Source organism: Spinacia oleracea, chromosome 6, assembly GCF_020520425.1.
Source record: "Spinacia oleracea cultivar Varoflay chromosome 6, BTI_SOV_V1, whole genome shotgun sequence".
NCBI classification, from domain to species: Eukaryota; Viridiplantae; Streptophyta; class Magnoliopsida; order Caryophyllales; family Amaranthaceae; genus Spinacia; species Spinacia oleracea.
Window position 1 is genome coordinate 31,953,884 of NC_079492.1, and position 20,907 is coordinate 31,974,790.

The 20,907-nt window shown below is 45.4% G+C and overlaps 1 protein-coding gene across 1 annotated transcript; it reads right to left on the minus strand.

Annotated features, from left to right (window-relative positions):
- Positions 1–65: 65 nt before the first annotated feature.
- Positions 66–2,296, minus strand: LOC130463052 (uncharacterized). The gene is made up of 3 exons (XM_056832072.1): positions 1,582–2,296; positions 861–1,465; positions 66–773 (listed from the first exon to the last, which is right to left on the minus strand). Exons 1-3 carry the CDS (start codon positions 2,294–2,296, stop codon positions 66–68), a joined length of 2,028 nt encoding a protein of 675 aa, XP_056688050.1.
- Positions 2,297–20,907: the final 18,611 nt, after the last annotated feature.

The following is a 20,907-nucleotide window of genomic DNA, read 5'->3' on the forward strand; positions in this document are numbered from 1 at the left end:
AGGTCGAAAATCCTTCACCTGAGAAGCATTTGGCACTTTAGGTACTAGAGTAATAGAGGTGCAATTCACCCCTGGCCACATCTGCCTTGAGAGAAGAAAAACTTGACTGCATCATACATTTCCTCTTTGATTATATGCCAGCACTTCTTGAAGAAAACAGCATTGTATCCATCTAAACCTGAAGCTTTGCTATCATCAATTGAGCGAAGTGCAGCATCAATTTCAGAGTTAGTAATAGGACAACACAGAGCCATAGCAGCTACATTTGATAATCTAGGGCCAGCTCTCAAAGTGGGAATATCAGCTTTTGGTAACACAGCAGCAGCAGACCCTAACAACTTCTTGTAAAAAGAATGGATCTCTTTACTTATTTCATCAGGTTCAATCAATTGTGTTCCTTGATCATCATATAGCATTGAGATTTTGTTCATATTTCTTCTTTGCTTCACAGAAGCAAAGAAAAATTTGGTGTTAGAGTCACCATTAGAGAGCCATAAAATTCTGGACTTCTGTTTTAAAGCAGACTCCTCAACTGACAGCCATTTTCTAAGCTTATCAGTTAGTCTTTTTTCCTCAACTTGTAGCAATAAATCAGCAGAGTCCACTTGTAATTGCCCTTGAACATGCTCCAGCTCTTGCTGAGATTGTTGAATTCTGGATTCAATACCTGCAAATTCCTCCTTATGCAAATGTTTGAGTTGTAGTTTAAGTCTCTTTAACTTAAACCATATTCTACTGAGAGGGTTACCCTGAATAGGCTTTGACCAATCTTGCTGCACCAGTTTCTCAAATTGTGAATGCTGGGCTAGGTAATTGAAAAATCTGAAAGGTCTACCTCCACTCTATTGATCACTACCAACTTTAAGCAGTAAAGGAGAATGGTCTGAAATAGAGCAATTTAAGTAATCAACTGCCAAATGACCATACTGAATCATCCAACAGCTATTCCCCAATGCCCTATCAATCCTACTAACCACTCTAGCATCTCCTAACCCCTTATTGCTCCAAGAGAAATAATGCCCTGTACTTCTTAATTCCCCAACACCAGTTTGGAACATGAAATCAGAAAAATCTTTTGTTTCATATCTACTAACATCCACCCCATTCATTCTGTCTTGACAGCCCAAAACAGCATTAAAATCTCCTTGAATCAACCAAGGAGCATGACTAACTGTGGCAGCAATACCAGCAAGAGAAACCCATAAAGGTTTCCTAGTTTCTACAGTATGCATACCATAAACTGTAGTAAAATAACACACAAACCTCCCTCTGTTATCTAAAATTTCACCATGAATGAATTGCTCATGAACATCTAGGATTTTTACAGTAACATTCATCATTCTCCAGCCTAACCACACTCTACCTCTAGGATTACAGCTAGAATTACAAACCCAACTCCAGCCATTCCCTAGTTTTTGTTTTATCTTATCAGCATTGTTCTTCTTAACCCTTGTCTCCAACACACCTATAACATCAAAATTATTCTCAAACAAGAAAGATTTCAGCTTCCTTGTTTTAATAGGGTCATTTAGACCCCTTATATTCCAAGTACAGATGATCATCATGGGGAGGAATGATCACCAAACTGCCCCCCATCTCCTTCCTCTTCATCTAACTCCTCATCATGAGTTTCATGGTGTGTTTGAGTCAGCACTCCAAACACATTCTGAACAGGAGTAATGGAGGGAGGAACCCTCTCCTCTCTGTGTTTCACCCTTCTAGAGTCAACTCTCCAACCTGCATCATCATTTGAGTGAATCACACTAGAAGTGCCAACTGGTGTGGCCTGAGTAGGAACTACTTGAGTCTGAGTGGACTGAACCACCACTGGTTGCTGTTTTTTAGGAACCCATTTCTTTGTCACCTTCTTCACTGGTACATCAGCTTTCTTTACCACTCCAGCTTTGGTTTCACAATTATGCCCTACCATACAACACACCTTGCAATAAGGTGGTTTCCAATCATAAGTAACACTCTGCATAAACTCCTCACCTGAAGCATCAACCACAACAATACTACTAGGTAAAGGTCTGGTGACATCAACCTCCACAAGTACTCTAGCAAAAGAAACCCGAAGTTGTTGTGAGGTACATTCATCAGCATAGAGAGGTACACCAATCACACTACTCATCCTGCTAAGAGAATCAGTCCCCCAGCAATTGAGTGGCAAATTAGGGAACCTAACCCAGAGAGGGATAACCTTTAACACTTCAGCATGAAACTTAAATGTAGCAGACCATGGCTTAATGATAGCTGGTTTTCCATAGAAGAAATGAGGCCCTGCATAGAATCTCATTCTTGTCCTCCATAGAAGCAAATTTCACTAAGAAATACCCTTCATCATGTAAATACACAGTTGGGGTGGCCACTTGGTTCCAATCCTTAGCAATAAATCGCATTACAGAAGCAATAGTGGGTATTTCCCCTAAAACAAACTATACTACAGCAGTAGCCCAGTGAGCATTATACTTGTCCAGTTCATCAGCTTGCAATTGGGCAACAGATTTCCCTTCAATAGTCACAGGAGCAACATATGAGAGAGCTCGACCTTTAGTGGCAAGAGAGCTACCCTTAAGAATACTAGACCAAGTTTCAGGAGGTTTCTGTGGATTAGCATCACCATTTTCACCCCCCATCTGCAATCTCCTACTTACAGTATGCGCAGAATCAGATCTAACAGGACTTTCAATTTCTGGAATAACACCCATTATTCCAGTACGATTTAATCTAGCAGATTGGCTTTTATCAACAGGGAAAATCGAATCATGGTGTTCACGAATTACCTCTTGTAGCCTGATTGAAACTGGTCCAGCACTGGGATGAACCAATTTCGGGTCAGCAATGGAGGTTGGTTCAGCAAGCAGCTCCTCCATCATAGCATACGTGAGTTGTTGCGTGGGTTCCAAGTTAGACGCTTGAGTAGCAGAATCATGAGTACCAATATCAGGAGAAGAAACTCCATTATTTCCTAGCTTCAAGACCGTCGTTACCTTCTTCTTCCTCCCCATCTATGGACGTGGTGCAGGATAGCAGAAACCCTTATCGTGCGCCACTCACCATGAGAGAGATTTTTAATGACTATGATATCTGTGTACATATAATTAAATAAACGCAATTTGCAATTAATTACGAAAATTAATCACCCCTTTAATTCTTTGCAAATTTGTAAAATTTAACCATGTTCATGCAATTTAGATTATGAAAATAATAAGAGGCTCGTGATACCACTGTTAGGTTATGATACATATGAATAAACATAAATCGTGCGGAAAAACCATAATGTCAGGAAACATATTATTTACACATAATCATATAGCATAATTTAGATGCATACACTTTGTAGCGTGCCCTCCCTAGCTGCGCCCTAACCGAACAAGAACAAGTCTTTAGGACTCCAAGTGTCGTCTCTCCGTAGATAGTCCACAGCACGTCCGGATCCGCCTTAAGATTGACCAACTAGAATCGCCCTTAAGGTACTATAATTTTCGGGTATTATAGGGCAATAATATGACTGAATTTTTGCTCTCAAAAATGTCACTTTGAATACTTGAAAAACTCGTTATAAATTGTGAACCCAGGCCACATATTTATAGGGGTATGGAAAGAGAATTGGAATCCTACTAGGATACGAATTAATTAAATTAGAATCCTAGTAGAACTCTTATTTAATTAATTTATCTTTTAGGATTAGGAATTTAATCATTAAACGAATCCTATACTCTTTAGGTTTCGTATGTGAACACAAACACACACGCACGCACAGCAGCCCACGAGGGGCGCCATGCGCCCGCGCGCACAACTCGAGCAACGCAGCCCAATTGCCACGGAGCCCACGACTGCCGCAGCCTAGGGCGCGCGCTGGGCCTGCCTTGCGGTGGGCCTGGCGCAGCCTTGGGCTGGCGTGTTGTGGCGCACGTTTCCTTTGCTGGACGTGGGCCTGGCTTCGTGCTCGGCCTTCGTCTAGCAAGCTCGTACGATGCTAATTCGTACGATGCGCTTCCGATTAATTTCCCGATTCCGGAATTCATTTTCGATACGAACAATATTTAACATTTCCGATTCCGGAATTAATTTCTGTTTCGAACAAATATTTAATTGTTCCGTTTCCGGAATTATTTTCCGATTCCGATAATATTTCCGATTCAGACAATATTTCCGTTTCCGGCAATATTTCCGATTCCGGCAATATTTCCATTTCCATTAATATTTTCCGATACGTACCATGTTTCCGTTTCCGGCAACATCTACGACTTGGATAATATTTATATTTCCGATACGATCCATATTTCCGTTTCCGGCAATATCATCGTTTCCGGAGTATTCATTTGCTTGCCTTTGACGATCTCAGCTCCCACTGGAACCAAGATCCGTCGATTTCGAATATCCATATATGGAGTATTTTATGCCATTAAATACTTGATCCGTTTACGTACTATTTGTGTGACCCTACGGGTTCAGTCAAGAGTAAGCTATGGATTAATATCATTAATTCCACTTGAACTGAAGCGGCCTCTAGCTAGGCATTCAGCTCACTTGATCTCACTAAATTATTAACTTGTTCATTAATACTGAACCGCATTTATTAGACTTAACATTATATGCATACTTGGACCAAGGGCATTATTTCCTTCAGGTGGAGCCTGAGGGGAATCCCTGGCATTGCTGGTTTTAGTACTGGTGGGTTGGAAAGGTAGCTTTTGATTGTTTCGAATGCATGCTGACAATCGTCATCCCACACTTTGGGCTCGCTTTTTCGAAGCTTTCGAAATACTGGTTCACAGATCATTGTGAGTCTTGAAATGAACCTACTGATGTATTGTAGTCTACCGAGAAAACCCCGAATTTCCTTTTCATTCGTTGGTGGTTGCATCTCGAGAATTGCTTTGATTTTTGAAGGGTCAGCCTCTATGCCTCGAGAGCTGATGACATATCCGAGCAACTTGCCTAACGTTACCCCGAATGCGCACTTTTGAGGATTGAGCCTCATATTGTATTATCTGAGCCTGTTGAAAAACTTTCGAAGTACTGAGGTATGCTCATGTCGTTCTTTGGATTTGACAATCATGTCGTCGACATATACCTCAATTTCCCTGTGAATCATATCGCTCATGATAGTTGTTCCTGTTCTTTGATAAGTTGCTTCTGCGTTCTTTAGTCCGAACGGCATAACTGTATAGCAATATGTACCCCATTGAGTGATGAAGGTTGTTTTCTCCATGTCTTCCTCTGCCATGGGAATCTGATTGTAGCCTGCGTACCCGTCTATAAAAGAGAGTAAGGCATGATTTGCGGTGTTGTCGACCAGGATGTCGATGTGAGGCAATGGAAAATCGTCTTTAGGGCTGGCCCTGTAAAGATCCCTGTAGTCCACGCACATTCGTACTTTGCCGTCTTTCTTTGGAACTGGGACGACATTTGCGATCCATTCTGGATATTTTGCTTCTCGAATAAACCCGGCCTCTAACTACTTGAAGACCTCTTCTTGAATTTTGAGGGAAACATCCGGTTTCATGCGACGGAGCTTCTGCTTGATGGGCTTTGGCCCTGGAATAAGGGGAATTGTATGCTGACCGATGCTTGGATCAACCCCTGGCATATCATGATAGGACCATGCGAAGACGTCTACATACTCTGAAAGTAGCTTGATAAGATCGTCCCGCTCTGATGGAGAAAGAGTTAAACCAATCTGAACTAGTTTTGAATCACTGTTGTTAGAGAGGTTGATTTTTTCTGTTTCCTCAATTATGGGCGTCCCGTTTTCATGATTTTCGATAGCTTTTAGAAATTCAAAGTCAGTTTCTTGTGAAGCAAAGTTGTGTGGATTAGGTTTTGATTTTGAATTAGGACTCGAGGAGTAAGTAGAAATTGAAGTGTTATTGAAATCAGCAATCATTACATCGACTGTTTTGACTTCAAGCTCGGCCTTTAGAGGCACTTGATTGATGCAAGACTCTAGTTCTAGACACTTAGACTCATTGCTAGACTCGAAAATTGAAAGACAGACTCTGGACCTGGACAAAGACACTAATCGAAAAGATAGTTCTCAGGGTATTCCCAGACATCTGCATTGTAATCGTCATAATCCTCGAAGACAGGACTGCATGCACAGATTTTCAGGACTTGATCCCAGACTTGGTTCCATGTGCTGTAAGGAAATGCGGCGAAGCTTCCCTTGCATGAAGTGTTGAGCCATAAGAGAAACATTCTCACCATTTTTCCCTCTGGTAGCTCAGGTTGAATTGCACGAGCGGAGATTGCCCATCCGTGGTAGTATTCTTGAATGCACTCATCCTTTTCCTGGCGTACAGCCGGTTTTTGCTTGATGAGAGTCTCTCGGAGGCTTGAACCTTTGAGGGTGAGGCAGGCAGGGCCGTCTAGTATTTCCTCGAACCAAGGCTCTCCGAATAGTAGGTCGAAGTTAGTAGGCACATCGATTACCAGAAACTCAGCATTGTCGTAATAGGTGTCAAAGGGGAAAACCAGCTCAAGGACTCCCAAGACTTTGTATGTGACACCCTGGAGTTTGACAGTGTGTTGGGCACTCAGCATGAGATCGTACTCGGAGAACCCTAAAGCCTTCACGGTGGCGAGCGGACAGATGTTCTCTTGAATGTCGGTGGTTACCCTAGGTTCGGGGATCACCCAGTTTTGAGCACTTGGAAGTAGATGGAAAAAGCTTGGAACCATAAGCTCGTAACTTGGCTTGCATATTGTGGAGATCATATTGCATGGAAACTCCTCTTCTTCATCTTCGCAGTCACAGGAGATGGCTTGTACAAAGGGGGTTTGCTTAGCCCCTGGGGGTAAGGGTAAAATCTTGTTGTCGACCATGTTCTGGATCAAGTGTTTGAGTTTGTAGCAGTCCTCGATGTCATGACCCTTCCCTTGATGGTATTTGCAATGAGCTGTGGGATCCCAGCTCTTGGATCTCTTGTCAACTGGAGGATCGGGTGTTGGACCGATTGGTGCTATGACTTGTTTCTCGACCAGCCGATCAAATGCCTCACTGTAAGACATCCCGAGGTTTGTGAATACTCTTTGGGGCCTGCCTTGATAGTTACGCTGGTTAGCGTTGCTTTTGAAGTTGTTCATTCTGGGACCTTGAGGAGCCTCTAGGGCGTTGACCTCATGAACTTTATGTGTTGCTTCGGGTCTCTTCCCCTTCCATTTCTCAGTTTGCGGAGCTGGGGCTGCGTGTGCTTTCATTAGGTCATCCTCTATGTCGACCCCGATGTCGTAGGTTCTCTTAAAGCTTTCCAGACCTAGGTACTTCATGTAAGCATTGTACTTTGGAAGGAGACCGGCGATGAAAATCTTGACTAACCCTCTCTCGGATGGCCGGGTTACCATTTGGGATGCCATTTCCCTCCACCGGTTGAGGTAATTAGTAAAGCCTTCCTGAGGCCCTTGCCTGAGCACCTAGCTCCCTTAGAGTGGTTTGCAGCTGAATGTTGGGCTGATATTGCTCCATAAATGCTCGAGTAATCACTTCCCATGTACTCGTTTGATGTTCCTTGAGTGAATAGTACCATTTCTGGCAGACAGGTTCTAGAGACATAGGGAATACCACTGGGTATAGCTCAAGTTCGACCCCCTTGATGGCCATTGTAGCTCTGAAGTTCTTGAGATGGTACTTGGGATTGTCAGTTGATTTGAACTTCGGAATGTCATTGGCGGAGAATTTGTCTGGCAGATTAGCCTTCCCCTTGAGGATGTCCTCCATTGAGGTGTCAAAGTAGTTCTCTTGATTGGTAACCTTGTTGACAAGACTCTCAATCTTCTTGGTTAAGTCATCAGTGGGCGCACCCTGTTCCACGACACCCAATCGGTTGCTTATGCTCTCCACATTGGCACTGAAGTTGGCGAAAGCCGCTAGGAGTTGAGCGCGTTGTTCGGAGGCATACATTTGGACTGTTCCTTGAATGGGGCTGGGAGTCTGATTTGTAGGAGACGATCTGGCTGCTTGCTCAACACCGGCTATGTGGGAGGCTAGGGCTGCTGGAGTCCTTTTCAACCTCTCCCCTCTTCGGCGACACCACAGGATCTTTGGACTCCTAGTTAGGACACACCAGACAATCTTAGAACTTGGAATTCCCGACACATGATATGATATGCATGCTGTGAGGGGGTCGAAAAAGCGCGAGGCTAATGCGTGACCTGTCCCTCGTGGGTGTGACGATTCTTTTTATTCAATCAAGTGTAATTGGATTTCCTGTGAGTATACACCCAATTGACTAGTAATATAGGAGTCGCCATTCAGTTTTTAACGACAATGAGAAAAACTGACAAAACCCGGTTATCGTGACATAAAGGGAGTGCAATTATGTTTGACCACGATGGCCGTAGGTTCCCTTGTGATCCCTGGTGTGGGGATCTCTCAATATACACCCGCAAGGTAGAGATTGAGGGTTCGGGGGACTGTAACTACCTAGAGGAGTAAGTCGCTCGTCGATAACTCCAGAGGCAGGATATCCTTACTAGCTCAGCATAAATAATTGAAGGGACATGCGTTAACTATTAAACTAATCTGAATTGATTTTAGCAATATACAACATATAATACTAATTCGATCGTGATTATCTGATTTAAATAGCATTAAGGGACCTAGCATGATAATCCGATTTCCCAAAAATATTATATTTATTAGGCGTGATAGAACAATCATATTAGGTTAGTTTAACAGTTCATAAAAAGGGCGAGGAAAGCAGTTAAATCATCGAAAAAGGACACATTACGACGCACCCTTGAGAGGTGCGTCAGGGTTCTCAGAAAACTAACCACTTTGACTTTGCTATTTCTCCTTTTTATTTAACGAATCTCGATAATGGGACAGGATACGTTCTGTTCGATTTATGGATCGATTGCGACAGAACGCGTGAAAAGTTTCGCAGCGAGAGGCTTAGGATAAGGGGTTTAGAGTCAATACTCAGAGCATATTATGTGTTGTTGTGTTGTTTCACGTCGAAACTAGGGGTCTATTTATAGGGAAGAGTTCGTGGAAAGATAGAATTGCAGAGTTCTAATCCACAAAGAATTAGGAAAAGAAACGTACGCAGGTATTTTCAGCGCCCAGGCCTGGGCGCCGAAGATTTCGGCGCCCAGAGCCAGGCGTTGAAAATAGGGTCTGGGCAATTTTTGTTTAGTCAGATTTGGATTCTAAAATCCGTAGAGTTTGAGATTAATTTGAGTCTCTTAGCGCGTATCAATTTGTGACGGAATGCGTCTGGGCCCGTTACGAACTCTAGGCTCGTTAGGATTTAAATTAATACGTAACTCTTATTTCCGAACCCTATTAGGAATAGGATTCTCGCGGTTTTCTATCTCATTTAGGATTTATGTTGGAATGCAACACCTAATTCTGACAGGTTTCTATCTTTTATGATTTTGCCACTTTTAGAAGCTACCTTTTACGGCAATTACTATTTTTAGCAGGTTTTCCATAAATAGCAGGTTTCGGGTGAAATGAAATGGGGAATCGAGATTCGTTTATTTTATAGGAGATGCGTTGTCAAGTGGAGTTTTTATGCTCTCATCATCGAACCTTTCCCTTGCGGGAATGGGGACAAAAGTAGGTGTCTACAGTTAGCCCCCACTTTGACTGAGTCTTGGAGTAAGACGATGGTCAAAGTATTAGACGGAGTGCGTCACACAAGCCATGGTGTATGTGACCTGTTTTGCGAGGGTCTCACGAGCCCCCGAGTGATAATATTTGACTTAAGGGTCATCACTTGAAGTGTCGACATATCCCTCACGTGTCATTGGGATTTGTCAACTGATAGTATAGAAACTTCCTCACTTTGTCATTGGAAGGATCTAAAGGTGCGTAGAAACCCCCTCACTTTGTCATTGGGAGTAACTACAGATGTTGTCGAAATTAAAGCTGTAAAGTGTAATTGGGCCTGGCCAAGCCCAATCACGAGGTAAAACGTTTTTAAAGATTCTCATTTTCAGGGCTGGCTAAACGAGAAAACCCCCTTCTTTTTATAGGAAGTAAAACGAAGGAAAATCAAGTACCCTTGTTTTTATAGGAAGTAAAACGAAGGAAAATCCAGTAAAAGTTATCGTTGCAGCGACTAAGGACCTGCGTTGTTAGTGACGCAGACCCCGCCCGCTGAAGGTGGGCGAGCCTGTCCTCTGAGGGGGACCCCCCGTCCGATAGAAGTGGACGAATCTGCTTGATGTTTTTTGAAAATAAGGACCTACGCGGTTTGTGACGTAAACCCAGCCCGCTGAAGGTGGCGAACCTTGTCCGCTGAGGGTGGACACCCTGTCCGCTGAAGTGGACGAATCTGTTTGAAATTTTTGAAAATAAGGACCTACGCGGTTTGTGACGTAGACCCCGCCCGCTGAAGGTGGCGAACCTTGTCCGCTGAGGGTGGACACCCCGTCCGCTGAAGTGGACGAATCTATTTGAAATTTTTTTGAAAATAAGGACCTACGCGGTTTGTGACGTAGACCCCGCCCACTGAAGGTGGCGAGCCTATTTTAACTTTGAAGATTTTATTTCTTTCAAAAAGTGAGGACCTGCGCGGCTAGTGACGCAGACCCCGCCCGCTGAGGGTGGGCGAGCCCATTTTAAATTTCTTATTTTGCCTATGTAGAAGGGCTTTTGTGATTACAATCTGTTGGTGGGTCGTAATTTTTCCTGATCAGATGTGTCCTGTAAGTGGGTCCACATTGTGTATATTTTTGTAATTTTTTTTTTTTTATACCGTTTTTTCTTTTTTTTGGATAAGAATAAGATAACGGATATCTTTACACAAAGTAGGGGAGTACGCGTGCCCGACAGCGAATATTCGCTGTCTGGGAAGCATTTTCAGCGCCCAGGCCTGGGCGCGAGAATTTCTAACGCCCAGAGCTGGGCGTTGAAAATGCGAAAAGGGGGGCTGGTCTTTAAATTCGCGGACCGTCTCCTTCCTTTCCCATTTCCGCCATTTTCGCTCAAGCTCTCCACTTCTCTCTACTGTTCTTTGCTCGTTTCTTTCACTTTTCTTCACGAGTTCTACTACAAATCACTTCCTAACCTTCCCAATGTAAGTAATTTCCAATAATTTCGAGCTTTTTTGTCAATTTCAGTATTTTGTCAAGTATTTTTGTGCATGAAATTGATTTGGGGGTTTTTGATTTTGTGCCCCTTTTCTCCAATTAGATAGTTGGAAATGTTCCACATAACATGTTAATTAGTTTGTGCATGTTAATTTTTGCAAGTATGCTGATTTTTGTTGAATTTGGGCGTTTTCATGCTAGCCCCCAAGTATACCTACGAATCTAGTATTTTCTTATAATGTAGGTGTTCTTGGTATATTGCTTGCGTTCCTCATAATTCATGAATGACAAATTATGGGAGAATTTTGATTTTTCTGGAGTTAATTTTTACTTAGGGAATTTTGCTAAGTATGAACTTAGTATCATGTTTTTTAGGGAATTAAAAATTGTATGACTCCATTTCATGAGCGAAATGCACTCTTTTAAGGGATCGGTATGAGTGCCGATTTTGTCAAAGGTATAATGCCTTGTTGTATTGTTGATCAGCATGTCTGACAAGTCGTTACCCCCTCCTGGCGGCCACGAGGTGCGTGGCATGACGCGTCAGTCGACTAGCCCGGGTCCCCTATGGGTGGGCCCTGAGCTTTACAATGGTCGTGATCTACACTACGACCTAGAGCACCATATGACTTCCCGCCTTCACGCGAGGAGACAGACTACGGTTCGCGGCTATGGCGCCGCGACGAGTGAGACCATTTTCAGCTATCTGAGCTCGGACGCCCAGGCCTTGGTGAGGGTGAGCTCACTGTTTCCGGTGGTTGAGACCTTCTGGGAGATACTGCGGCTCAACATCTCCCTGTCCTTTCTGCGGTCGTTCATGAGGTGGTGGTGGGATACCACCAACACCTTCTGTTTTGGGTTTTTTCCGGTGAGATACCTTGGAGGTTTTCCGGTAACTTTTAAGGATTTCACAAGATTGTATTTTTATAGAGAGAGAAAGTAGAGAGAAGGCAGAGCAGCAATTGCTCTTGAATGTATTGATTGTGACCCCTTTTTCTAGGGAAGTGGGACTATTTATAGTACAAGGTTTTTGTGGGAATGACCTAATATTCCCTTTACATGATTGGCTAGGGTATGGGAGGAGGACATGTGTCCTTTCTCCTTACAATTCCCTGGCCCTTTTGGCAATAGTGGGCTTTTTGGGCCTATTGTGCTTATTCATACCACTTGGAATACCTACTACCTAGGCCCCTTTTCAGGTATAGGTACATTACATACATTTATACATTCTTAAATACAAATACATATACGTTGTAAATACGCAGATTGATACCCATGCTGTGGTCTAGTCTTCGTATGGTTTCTGCTTAGGGGGCGTAATACGTGCCATGTGTCGCATCCTCATTGGTACACGAAGGCATGGTAATTTTGCCCACAACATTTGCCCCTCAAGAAGGGCATTTCTGGAAACACTTTCCGGGTATCGCTTCTTGACCTTTGATTTGCATCTTCGTCTTTGGGACAGGCGTTGAGGTGGTGACAAGTGTCACCTTTCTCCATTTTTCCCCTCCCTATATATAGAGGGGGGTAAAATTCATTTATTACATTTCGTTTTCACAGAGCTATTCACAGGCGATTTCCGGCGAACTCCCACCACCAGCAGGCGATTTCCGGCCACCGCGAGACTCAACCTGTTCTTCACCAAACTCAACCTGTTCTTCACCAAACTCAACCTGTTCTTCACCAAGTACTTCACAGATCCTTCAAGGTTAGTTTTCGCCTTTCTTCCTTGTTTTTGTTATCCCCTCGTCATTTTTTTCCCTTTGTTAGCGGCCGGCCTCCTAGTACTAGGTAAGGGTTTGAAGGTTTTAATTGAGATTTTTCCGCCGTTCGTCTTTTGTCGGGGCGGACGTCCAATCGCGTCTTTTTCTTCTTTGTTGGTCACTCCTAAGCCGTGCTTCGTTCACTATGCAGAAGGCATGGCTAGAACCAAGCAAACGGAAGATCCTACGCGCCTGCGCTTGCGGGAGGAAACATTCACACCGCCTAGGGAGAGATATTCTTCCACCGCCCCGGAAGCCGACGAAGAATATGCCGAACTCTTTCAAGAGATCGATGAATATGTCGAGGTGGAGGAGCAAACGGCAAGCTCGTCAGGGGGTACAGCGAGCCAGGCAGTTGGGGAGTCGAGCGTCGCTCCATCGCCATCGGCCGACGAGGAGCAAGAGGCCGCTACCCAGCCTATTAGGCCCAGAGGACGGGAGGAGGCCCAACTGCTTCCGTCGGAGATTCACCCAGACATGGGCTGGATGCGGTGGCTGGACAAGCATGGAGCCCAGATGAGGGACGACCTCTACGTGGGGGAGGGGTACCAGATGCGTGTGCCGGCCGGTCTGGACTCGACCGTCAGCCTGCTTGCCGAGGGAGAATTCCCAGTGTATGCCGCATCCATCAAGCTCGACATGAGATTCCCTCCACACCCCTTCGTTGTGGAAGTGTTAGATGGCTTTAACATTGGGGTGGCCCAGCTGACCCCCAACTCGTGGGCTGATATCTTTGGCTATATTGCCAAATGTGCGCTGAACGACGTGGAACCGTCTTTCAACGCTTTTTTGCATCTGGTCTCCCTCTCTCGTTCCCCCAGTGCCGCCAAAGGGTGGTTCAATCTGAGCAGCCGTGGTACATACCAAACAGTGGTCGGCAATCTCAGCAAATGGCATATGTGGAGGAAAAGACGGGTCGTGTTTTACACGGACGACCAGGAGATGTACGAGAGGATGAGCCGCTGGAATTGCAATGCCAACTATATGTACCGTGACGAGCCCCTCCCACCCCTTACTGCCGAGGAGTGGGATCAAATAATGGTCCTGTTCAAGGCCAACACTTACCAGTTAACCGCGGACAAGACTTTCCATGTGCCGGCCGAGTGGTTGCCGCACATTAGTCAGTTTCGGAATGAGGCCTTTCTAGCGGCCGTAGGCTTAGGATATTCTATGACTCGAGGTTGTATGCCAAATTATGTGCCGTCCCGCGTTGGTCTATTCATTTTTTTCTAATTTTGGATTTATTTTGTTCACAGCGGAAGGGATCAGCAAGTTATCGGTGGCGGATATTGGGAAGGGCGACATGACCGATTGGATGGCCGACATCTATGAGGCCAAGATGCAGAAGGCCAAGGCCGAGTTGGAGGAGAAGGTGAGTATTCTCTTAGGTTGTTGTCTTTGCAAGTTAAGCTTTTCCCGTCCAGTGCCTACAGTGGGCGTCTTTTTTAGTGACGAGCCGTTATCTTGGCGTGTGACCCGTGTTTGCTAAGGTAGGCCTCGTCACTTTTTAATGACGGGCCCCCTAAGTTAGTGTTTTTCTTGCGGTTGCCAAGGTGCGCCTCGTCACCTTTTAAGACGGGCGTCCCTTTGGTGACGAGCCATATTTTTTTTTTTGCAAGTGACTCGTGATTGATAGGGTACGCCTCGTCATTTTTGAGACGAGCGTCCTTTTTAATGACGAGCCACTATTCTGTGAGTGACTTGCACTTGATAAGGTACGCCTCGTCATTTTCTAGACGGGCGTCCTTTTTAATGACGAGCCACTATTCTGTGAGTGACTTGCACTTGATAAGGTACGCCTCGTCGGTTTCCGGACGGGCGTCCTTTTTAATGACGAGCCATTATCTTGTGAGCGACTTGTGATTGATAATGTATGCCTCGTCATTTTTGAGACGGGCGTCCTTATGAATGACGAGCCACTATCTTGTGAGTGACTTGTGATTGAAAGGGTACGCCTCGTCATTTTTGGGGCGGGCGTCCTTTTGAATGACGAGCCACTATCTTGAGAGTGACTTGTGATTGAAAGGGTACGCCTCGTCATTTTTGCGACGGGCGTCCTTTTGAATGACGAGCCCTTATCTTGAGAGTGACTTGTGATTGAAAGGGTACGCCTCGTCATTTTTGAGACGGGCGTCCTTTTGAATGACGAGCCACTATCTTGTGAGTGACTTGCGATTGATAAGGTACGCCTCGTCATTTTTTAGACGGGCGTCCTTTTGAATGACGAGCCACTATCTTGTGAGTGACTTGTGATTGATAAGGTATGCCTCGTCATTTTTGAGACGGGCGTCCTTTTGAATGACGAGCCGCTATCTTGTGAGTGACTTGTGATTGATGACGAGCCACTATTCAGTGAATGACTTGTAATTCATCACGAGGCCCAATATCTGACTGTCCTTTACGCTCTTTTTCTTTTTAGCAAGCTAAGGACGCGGCTAAGGCGTCAGGGAAGAAAAAGGGGACGACTCTGTCCCAATTGAAGAAAAGGGTCGTGCCAGCTGGCTCGGAGACTCCGAGTACCTTCAAAAAGCCCAAACCTATACCCCGCCGTCTGGTGAAGAAGGGCGAGTCAAAGGTTGCTGAGGGGGGTCGCCCTGATGACGATGAGATTGGCGTGGACAAGCCGTCTCTGGTTGTGGACTTGGTGTCCAAATCAAAGTCTGGTGGGCATCCTGACGAGTTGGAGGACCCTCTTTCGGGAATTCCGGCCGACGTCCGTTCCCAGATTCCTGCGGAGGTGGCCCGCCGAGCTAGGTCATCGGGCGGTAAGTATTATTCGAACGTCGTTCAGACGTATCGAGCCTCCTCTGGCAGTTCTTCTTACTCTCCGCGTCATCCTAAGGCCGTTGTTTTTCCTATAGCTAAAGACAAAGGGAAGGATGCAGCTGCTGCAGAGGACGAGAACGTACCCGCTACTCCTCACTATTCGTCAAAGGATAGGGTGGCTATATGCCGTAAGGTATTTAAGGCCGTCCCTGCAGAGTATGTTGCTTCTCTTCTTGGCCGCAAGACTGACGCCCAGTTTGGTGCAATCCAGGCCACCCTACTCGACGTGAGTCTATTTCCCACTTTGCTTGTACTTGTTTTTCTTTTCTTGTACTTGTTTTTTCTTTTCAAGTCATTTACTAACATGTAGCTCCTTTTGCAGTTGTTCTGCCGCATGGAATTCTGCAAGAGTTGGAAGACGCGCACTGCTGAGGAGCTCAAAGCTCAGGTGGCTGAGTCCACCCACCATGGCGACTATGCGTTCAAATCCATTGAAGAGGTCCGCCTGCAGATGCAGACGACCATAGACCTTCAAGCAAAGGAGGTAGCTTCATTGAGGTCTGACAAGGCCGAGCTGCTTAAGAAGATCTTGGCGCAGGACAAAGACATGGTGACAATGGTCGAGGAGGCTAAGACAGCGGCGGCGGAAATACGGACGCTTCAGGACCAGTTGCGGGAGTACCCTCAGGTCAAAGAGGCGGCTGATGAAGCCGAGCATCTTCGAGGGGAGCTGGAGACGGCCAGGTCGCAAGTTCGCACCTTGCGTGAGCGTCTTCTGGAATCCTATGATCAGGGGGAGCAAGCGACCAAGGACGCTGTGAAGCACGCCTGGGAGAGCCACATGCCAGAGTATGATCTCGCGTGGTTGCAGCGGCGATTGGAACACAGTGCCGCTGTGTTGGCTGCTGAGCGTCTCGGTCAGCCGCCCCCTGAGTTTGTACCTTCTGATGATGAGGACGATGCGGCTGCTCCCTGTTTTGCTTCCTTCCAAGTTCTTCAAAATTTTATTCAAGTGTTCCCATGCCTAAGGGCAAAAACAATTATTTTGTTAAGTTTTGGCGCTGCTGGCGTCTGTACCATTGTGCTTGCTGAGCACACAACAATTTCTTTCTTTTTTGTTTTTGAATTCTGGGCTACTTTTACACGCCTTTCTACGGGCGTTGTTTTATAAGTAAATAGGTTATTTTTGTTGCTTCTTTTATCTCGCATTTATTTGCTCTTCGTAATTTGATTATTCCTTAATCAATAGGCTTAATCAATAGGTATGGTAGCCAAGGTGCAACTGAGTATACACTAAGCACGTTGGTGCCGCAGGCAACTGAGCATGCGCTAGGCACTACTGTGGTCGTCTCTTTCTTTGGCGAGCGTGTCTATAACGATGTTGATTGACGCAAGTCAATCAATAGGTATGATTGCCGCTAGACATGCTCGTCAAATGGGCTGGACGGCCAAACGTTCGTGCCGCCGAACTTTTGGGCAAACAACCTTTGTTTCAAAGTTATTGGTGCCCCAGGCAACTGAGCATGCGCTAGGCACTACTGTGGTCGTCTCTTTCTTTGGCGAGCGTGTCTATAACGATATTGATCGACGCAAGTCAATCAATAGGTATGATTGCCGCTAGACATGCTCGTCAAATGGGCTGGACGGCCAAACGTTCGTGCCGCCGAACTTTTGAGCAAACAACCTTTGTTTCAAAGTTATTGGTGCCGCAGGCAACTGAGCATGCGCTAGGCACTACTGTGGTCGTCTCTTTCCTTGGCGAGCGTGTCTATACCGATATTGATTAACGCAAGTCAATCAATAGGTATGATTGCCGCTAGACATGCTCGTCAAATGGACTGGACGGCCAAATGTTCGTGCCGCCGCACATTTGAGCAAACAACCTTCGTTTCAAAGTTATTCGTGCCGCAGAGCTTTTGAGCAAACAACCTATGTTTCAAAGTTGTTCATGCCGCTGAGCTTTTGAACGAACAACCTATGATTTAAGGTTATTTGTGCCGCTGAGCTATTGAGCAAACAACCTATGTTTCAAAGTTGTTCATGCCGCTGAGCTTTTGAACAAATCACTTTTTATTTGTGCCGTTGGCACTTACTATGCCGTACTGGTTGGCCAGCGGCTTGCTATACTGGGAAGGGAGTTGGATAGGTGATCAGCCTACAACTTGGTGCTAATCTGGGCCACTTCTTAGGCTTCAAACAATTAGTCTTGCTGAGAGTTTTTGCTAATCTGGGCCACTTCTCAAGCCGTCATACAATTAGGCTTTGGTTATGCATTGGAGTGTACATTTTTATATTCATTGTGCGAGCAATAAATATTACGAGACAAATAGAGTAGTATTATTTATAACTTTGCAAGGCGAATTTAGCCGGTTACAAAAGTAATTACTACCCTACTATGACCATTAGAGGCCGCCCCTTGGGCAATGGATCGTGGTACGTAAGACAAAGCTTAGCACATATTTAGAAGAAATACTTCTTGAGATTGTCGGCATTCCAAGTGCGCAAAATAGGCCGGCCCTGCATGTCTTGAATGCGGTAGGTTCCATCTCTAACCTCATCATAGATCTCATAAGGTCCCTCCCAAGTGGGCGTCAGCTTACCCTGTTCGTTTGCTCGTCCTGTGGATTCCATTTTCCTGAGGAAAAAATCTCCCACTTTGAGCACTCTATTAGAGACTTTCTTGTTGTATTCTCTTGCCATTCTTATCTTGTACAGCTATTGTCTGAGCGCTGCATTTCCTCTAACCTCGGGCAGGAAGTCCAGGGCTGCTTTCATTGTCTCCCAGTTAGCATTTTCGTCATACAGCATGACTCTCAACGTTGGTTCACATATTTCTATGGGTAGGACAGCCTCGGCGCCATAGGCTAGCAAGAAGGGTGTTTCACCGGTTGAATTCTTAGCCGTGGTGCGGATAGACCATAAGACATTTGGCAGCTCATCAGCCCATAGACCTTTGGCTTCGTCAAGCTTCTTTTTCATTCCTTCGGAGATAATTTTGTTGAACGCCTCTACCTGACCATTGGCTTGGGGACGTCCGACTGATGCAAAACAAGTGTGTATGCCGTGATCTGCCAGCCACTCTTTCAGCTTAGGCGTCTCAAACTGGGGCCCATTATCGAAGACGATAGCCTGTGGAATCCCAAAGCGAGTCATGATGTTCTTCCAAATGAATGCTCTCACATCAGTAGTTTTTATGTTTTTGAGCGCTTCTGCCTCCACCCATTTGGTGAAGTAATCTACAGCAACGATGACATAACGCCTTCCTCCTGGTGCGGCCGTAAATGGGCCTAGAAGATCCATCCCCCACTTAGCAAATGGAATTGGGCTTGTAATGGGCGTCAGAACTCGTGCCGGTCGGTGTATTAGGTGAGAAAAACGCTGGCATTTGTCACACTTCTTGACCAGTGAAATTGCGTCCTCCTTAAGAGTCGGCCAGTAATAGCCGGTTCGAAGTGCCTTTTCAGCCAAAGCCCTTCCACCAATATGCGAGCTGCACAACCCCTGATGAAGGTCTTCTAAAATTTACTGCCCCTTCTCAGGTGTTACACATCTTAACAAAGGACGGGAGTAGGCCTTTTTATAGAGGGTGTCGTTCCACATTTCAAACCAAGAGCATTTCTTCTGAAGTTTTGCCGCTTCCCTTGAGTCTTCGGGCAAGACTCAATTCATTTTGAAGTTTACTATGTCATCCATCCATGTGGACGTCCTGTCAAGAGTTTCCACCTCCATTTGCTCAACACTTTTGTGCTCTTTTACCTCCCAAAACACGTGCCGAGGGGTATCACAAGACGCGGAACTTGCCAATTTTGACAGGGCATCAGCTTGGTTATTTTCCGAGCGAGGGACTTGCCTTACTTCAAAACTTTTCAGTGGCTCTACTTCCTGATGGACGGCCTGCATGTATTTGACCATAGTCGGATCCCTAGCTTCGTAGGTCCCATTAACTTGGCTCACAATCAGTTGGGAGTCAGATAGTGCTACAATCTCCTCGACGCCTGCCGCCTTACACATTTTAATGCCACAAAGCAGGGCTTCATATTCCGCTTCATTATTTGACGCCTGGAAGTTAAATTGCATAGCATACTCAAAAGTATCTCCTTCTGGGGAGTGACAGATTATCCCAGCTCCACATCCATTCTGTGTCGATGAACCGTCTACATACACTGTCCACACCGTGTTTGTATTCTTGGAAAAGTCTGGCCTCGTCATTTCAACAATAAAGTCGGCACATGCCTGCCCCTTGACAGCTTTCCTCGTCTCATAGGTGATATCAAAGGCGTTCAGCTCTATTGCTCAATTCAGCATTCGTCCTGACGCCTCCAGCTTTGTGAAGGGCAGTTTGAGCGGTTGATCTGTGTAGACCACTATTTTGTGAGCTAAGAAATAAAGACGGAGCTTTTTGCTTGCCATGAACAGAGCCAAGCCAAACTTTTCCACTGTAGGGTATCTAACTTCAGCATTTTGAAGAACATGACTGACAAAGTATACCGGCATCTGTATTCCCTCCCTCTCTGTCAGTAGAACGGTACTCAACGAGTGCTCGGACACGGCGAGATACATGTACAAAGTCTCTCCTAGCAAGGGGCTAACAAGTCGAGGCAAGGTATGCAAGTGCTCCTTTAATCTGACCAATGCCGCCTCGGCTTCGTCCGACCATTCAAACTTGGCCTTCTTTCTGATTGCCCTAAAAAAGTAGTGGCACTTGTCTCCAGCCCTGGAAAGGAATCTGCCCATGGCGGCCAAGCAACCTGTGAGCCGCTGGACCTCCTTCACTGTCTTTGGTGAGCTCATATCAATTACTGCCTGGATTTTGTCTGGGTTGGCTTCAATTCCTCTTTCATCAATCAAGAAACCTAAGAATTTGCCTGCCGTCACCCCGAACACACACTTCTTAGGATTCAACCTCATGTTGTAAGCTCGAATAGTCTCAAATGTCTCCCTGAGATCAGTTATGTGCGCTGCCCTCAGCTTACTTTTTACGATCATATCATCAATATAAGCTTCAATATTTCTGCCGAGCTGCTTAATGAACACAGTGTTAATAAGACGCTGAAAGGTGGCCGGTGCATTCTTTAACCCAAACGGCATCACTTTGTAGCAGTAAAGGCCTTGTTCAGTAACAAATGACGTTTTTTCCTGGTCGTCAGGCCACAACGGAATCTGATGAAACCCTGAGTATGCATCCATAAAGCTCATCATAGCATGCCCTGCTGTAGAGTCGACGAGCCGGTCAATCTTGGGCAATGGGAAACTGTCCTTGGGACATGCCTTATTGAGGTTGGTGTAGTCAATACACATTCTCCAGGTACCATTAGGTTTTTTGACGAGGACC

Excerpts from the sequence above, each read along its gene's own strand:
- LOC130463052 (XM_056832072.1), bottom strand. The coding sequence starts at position 2,296 with ATGAGATTCTATGCAGGGCCTCATTTCTTCTATGGAAAACCAGCTATC. Across the intron at positions 1,466-1,581 it reads AGGAGATGGGGGGCAGTTTG|GTGTGTTGGAGACAAGGGTT; the intron begins GTGATCATTCCT and ends TTGATGTTATAG. Across the intron at positions 774-860 it reads ATTCTCCTTTACTGCTTAAA|CAAGATTGGTCAAAGCCTAT; the intron begins GTTGGTAGTGAT and ends AAACTGGTGCAG.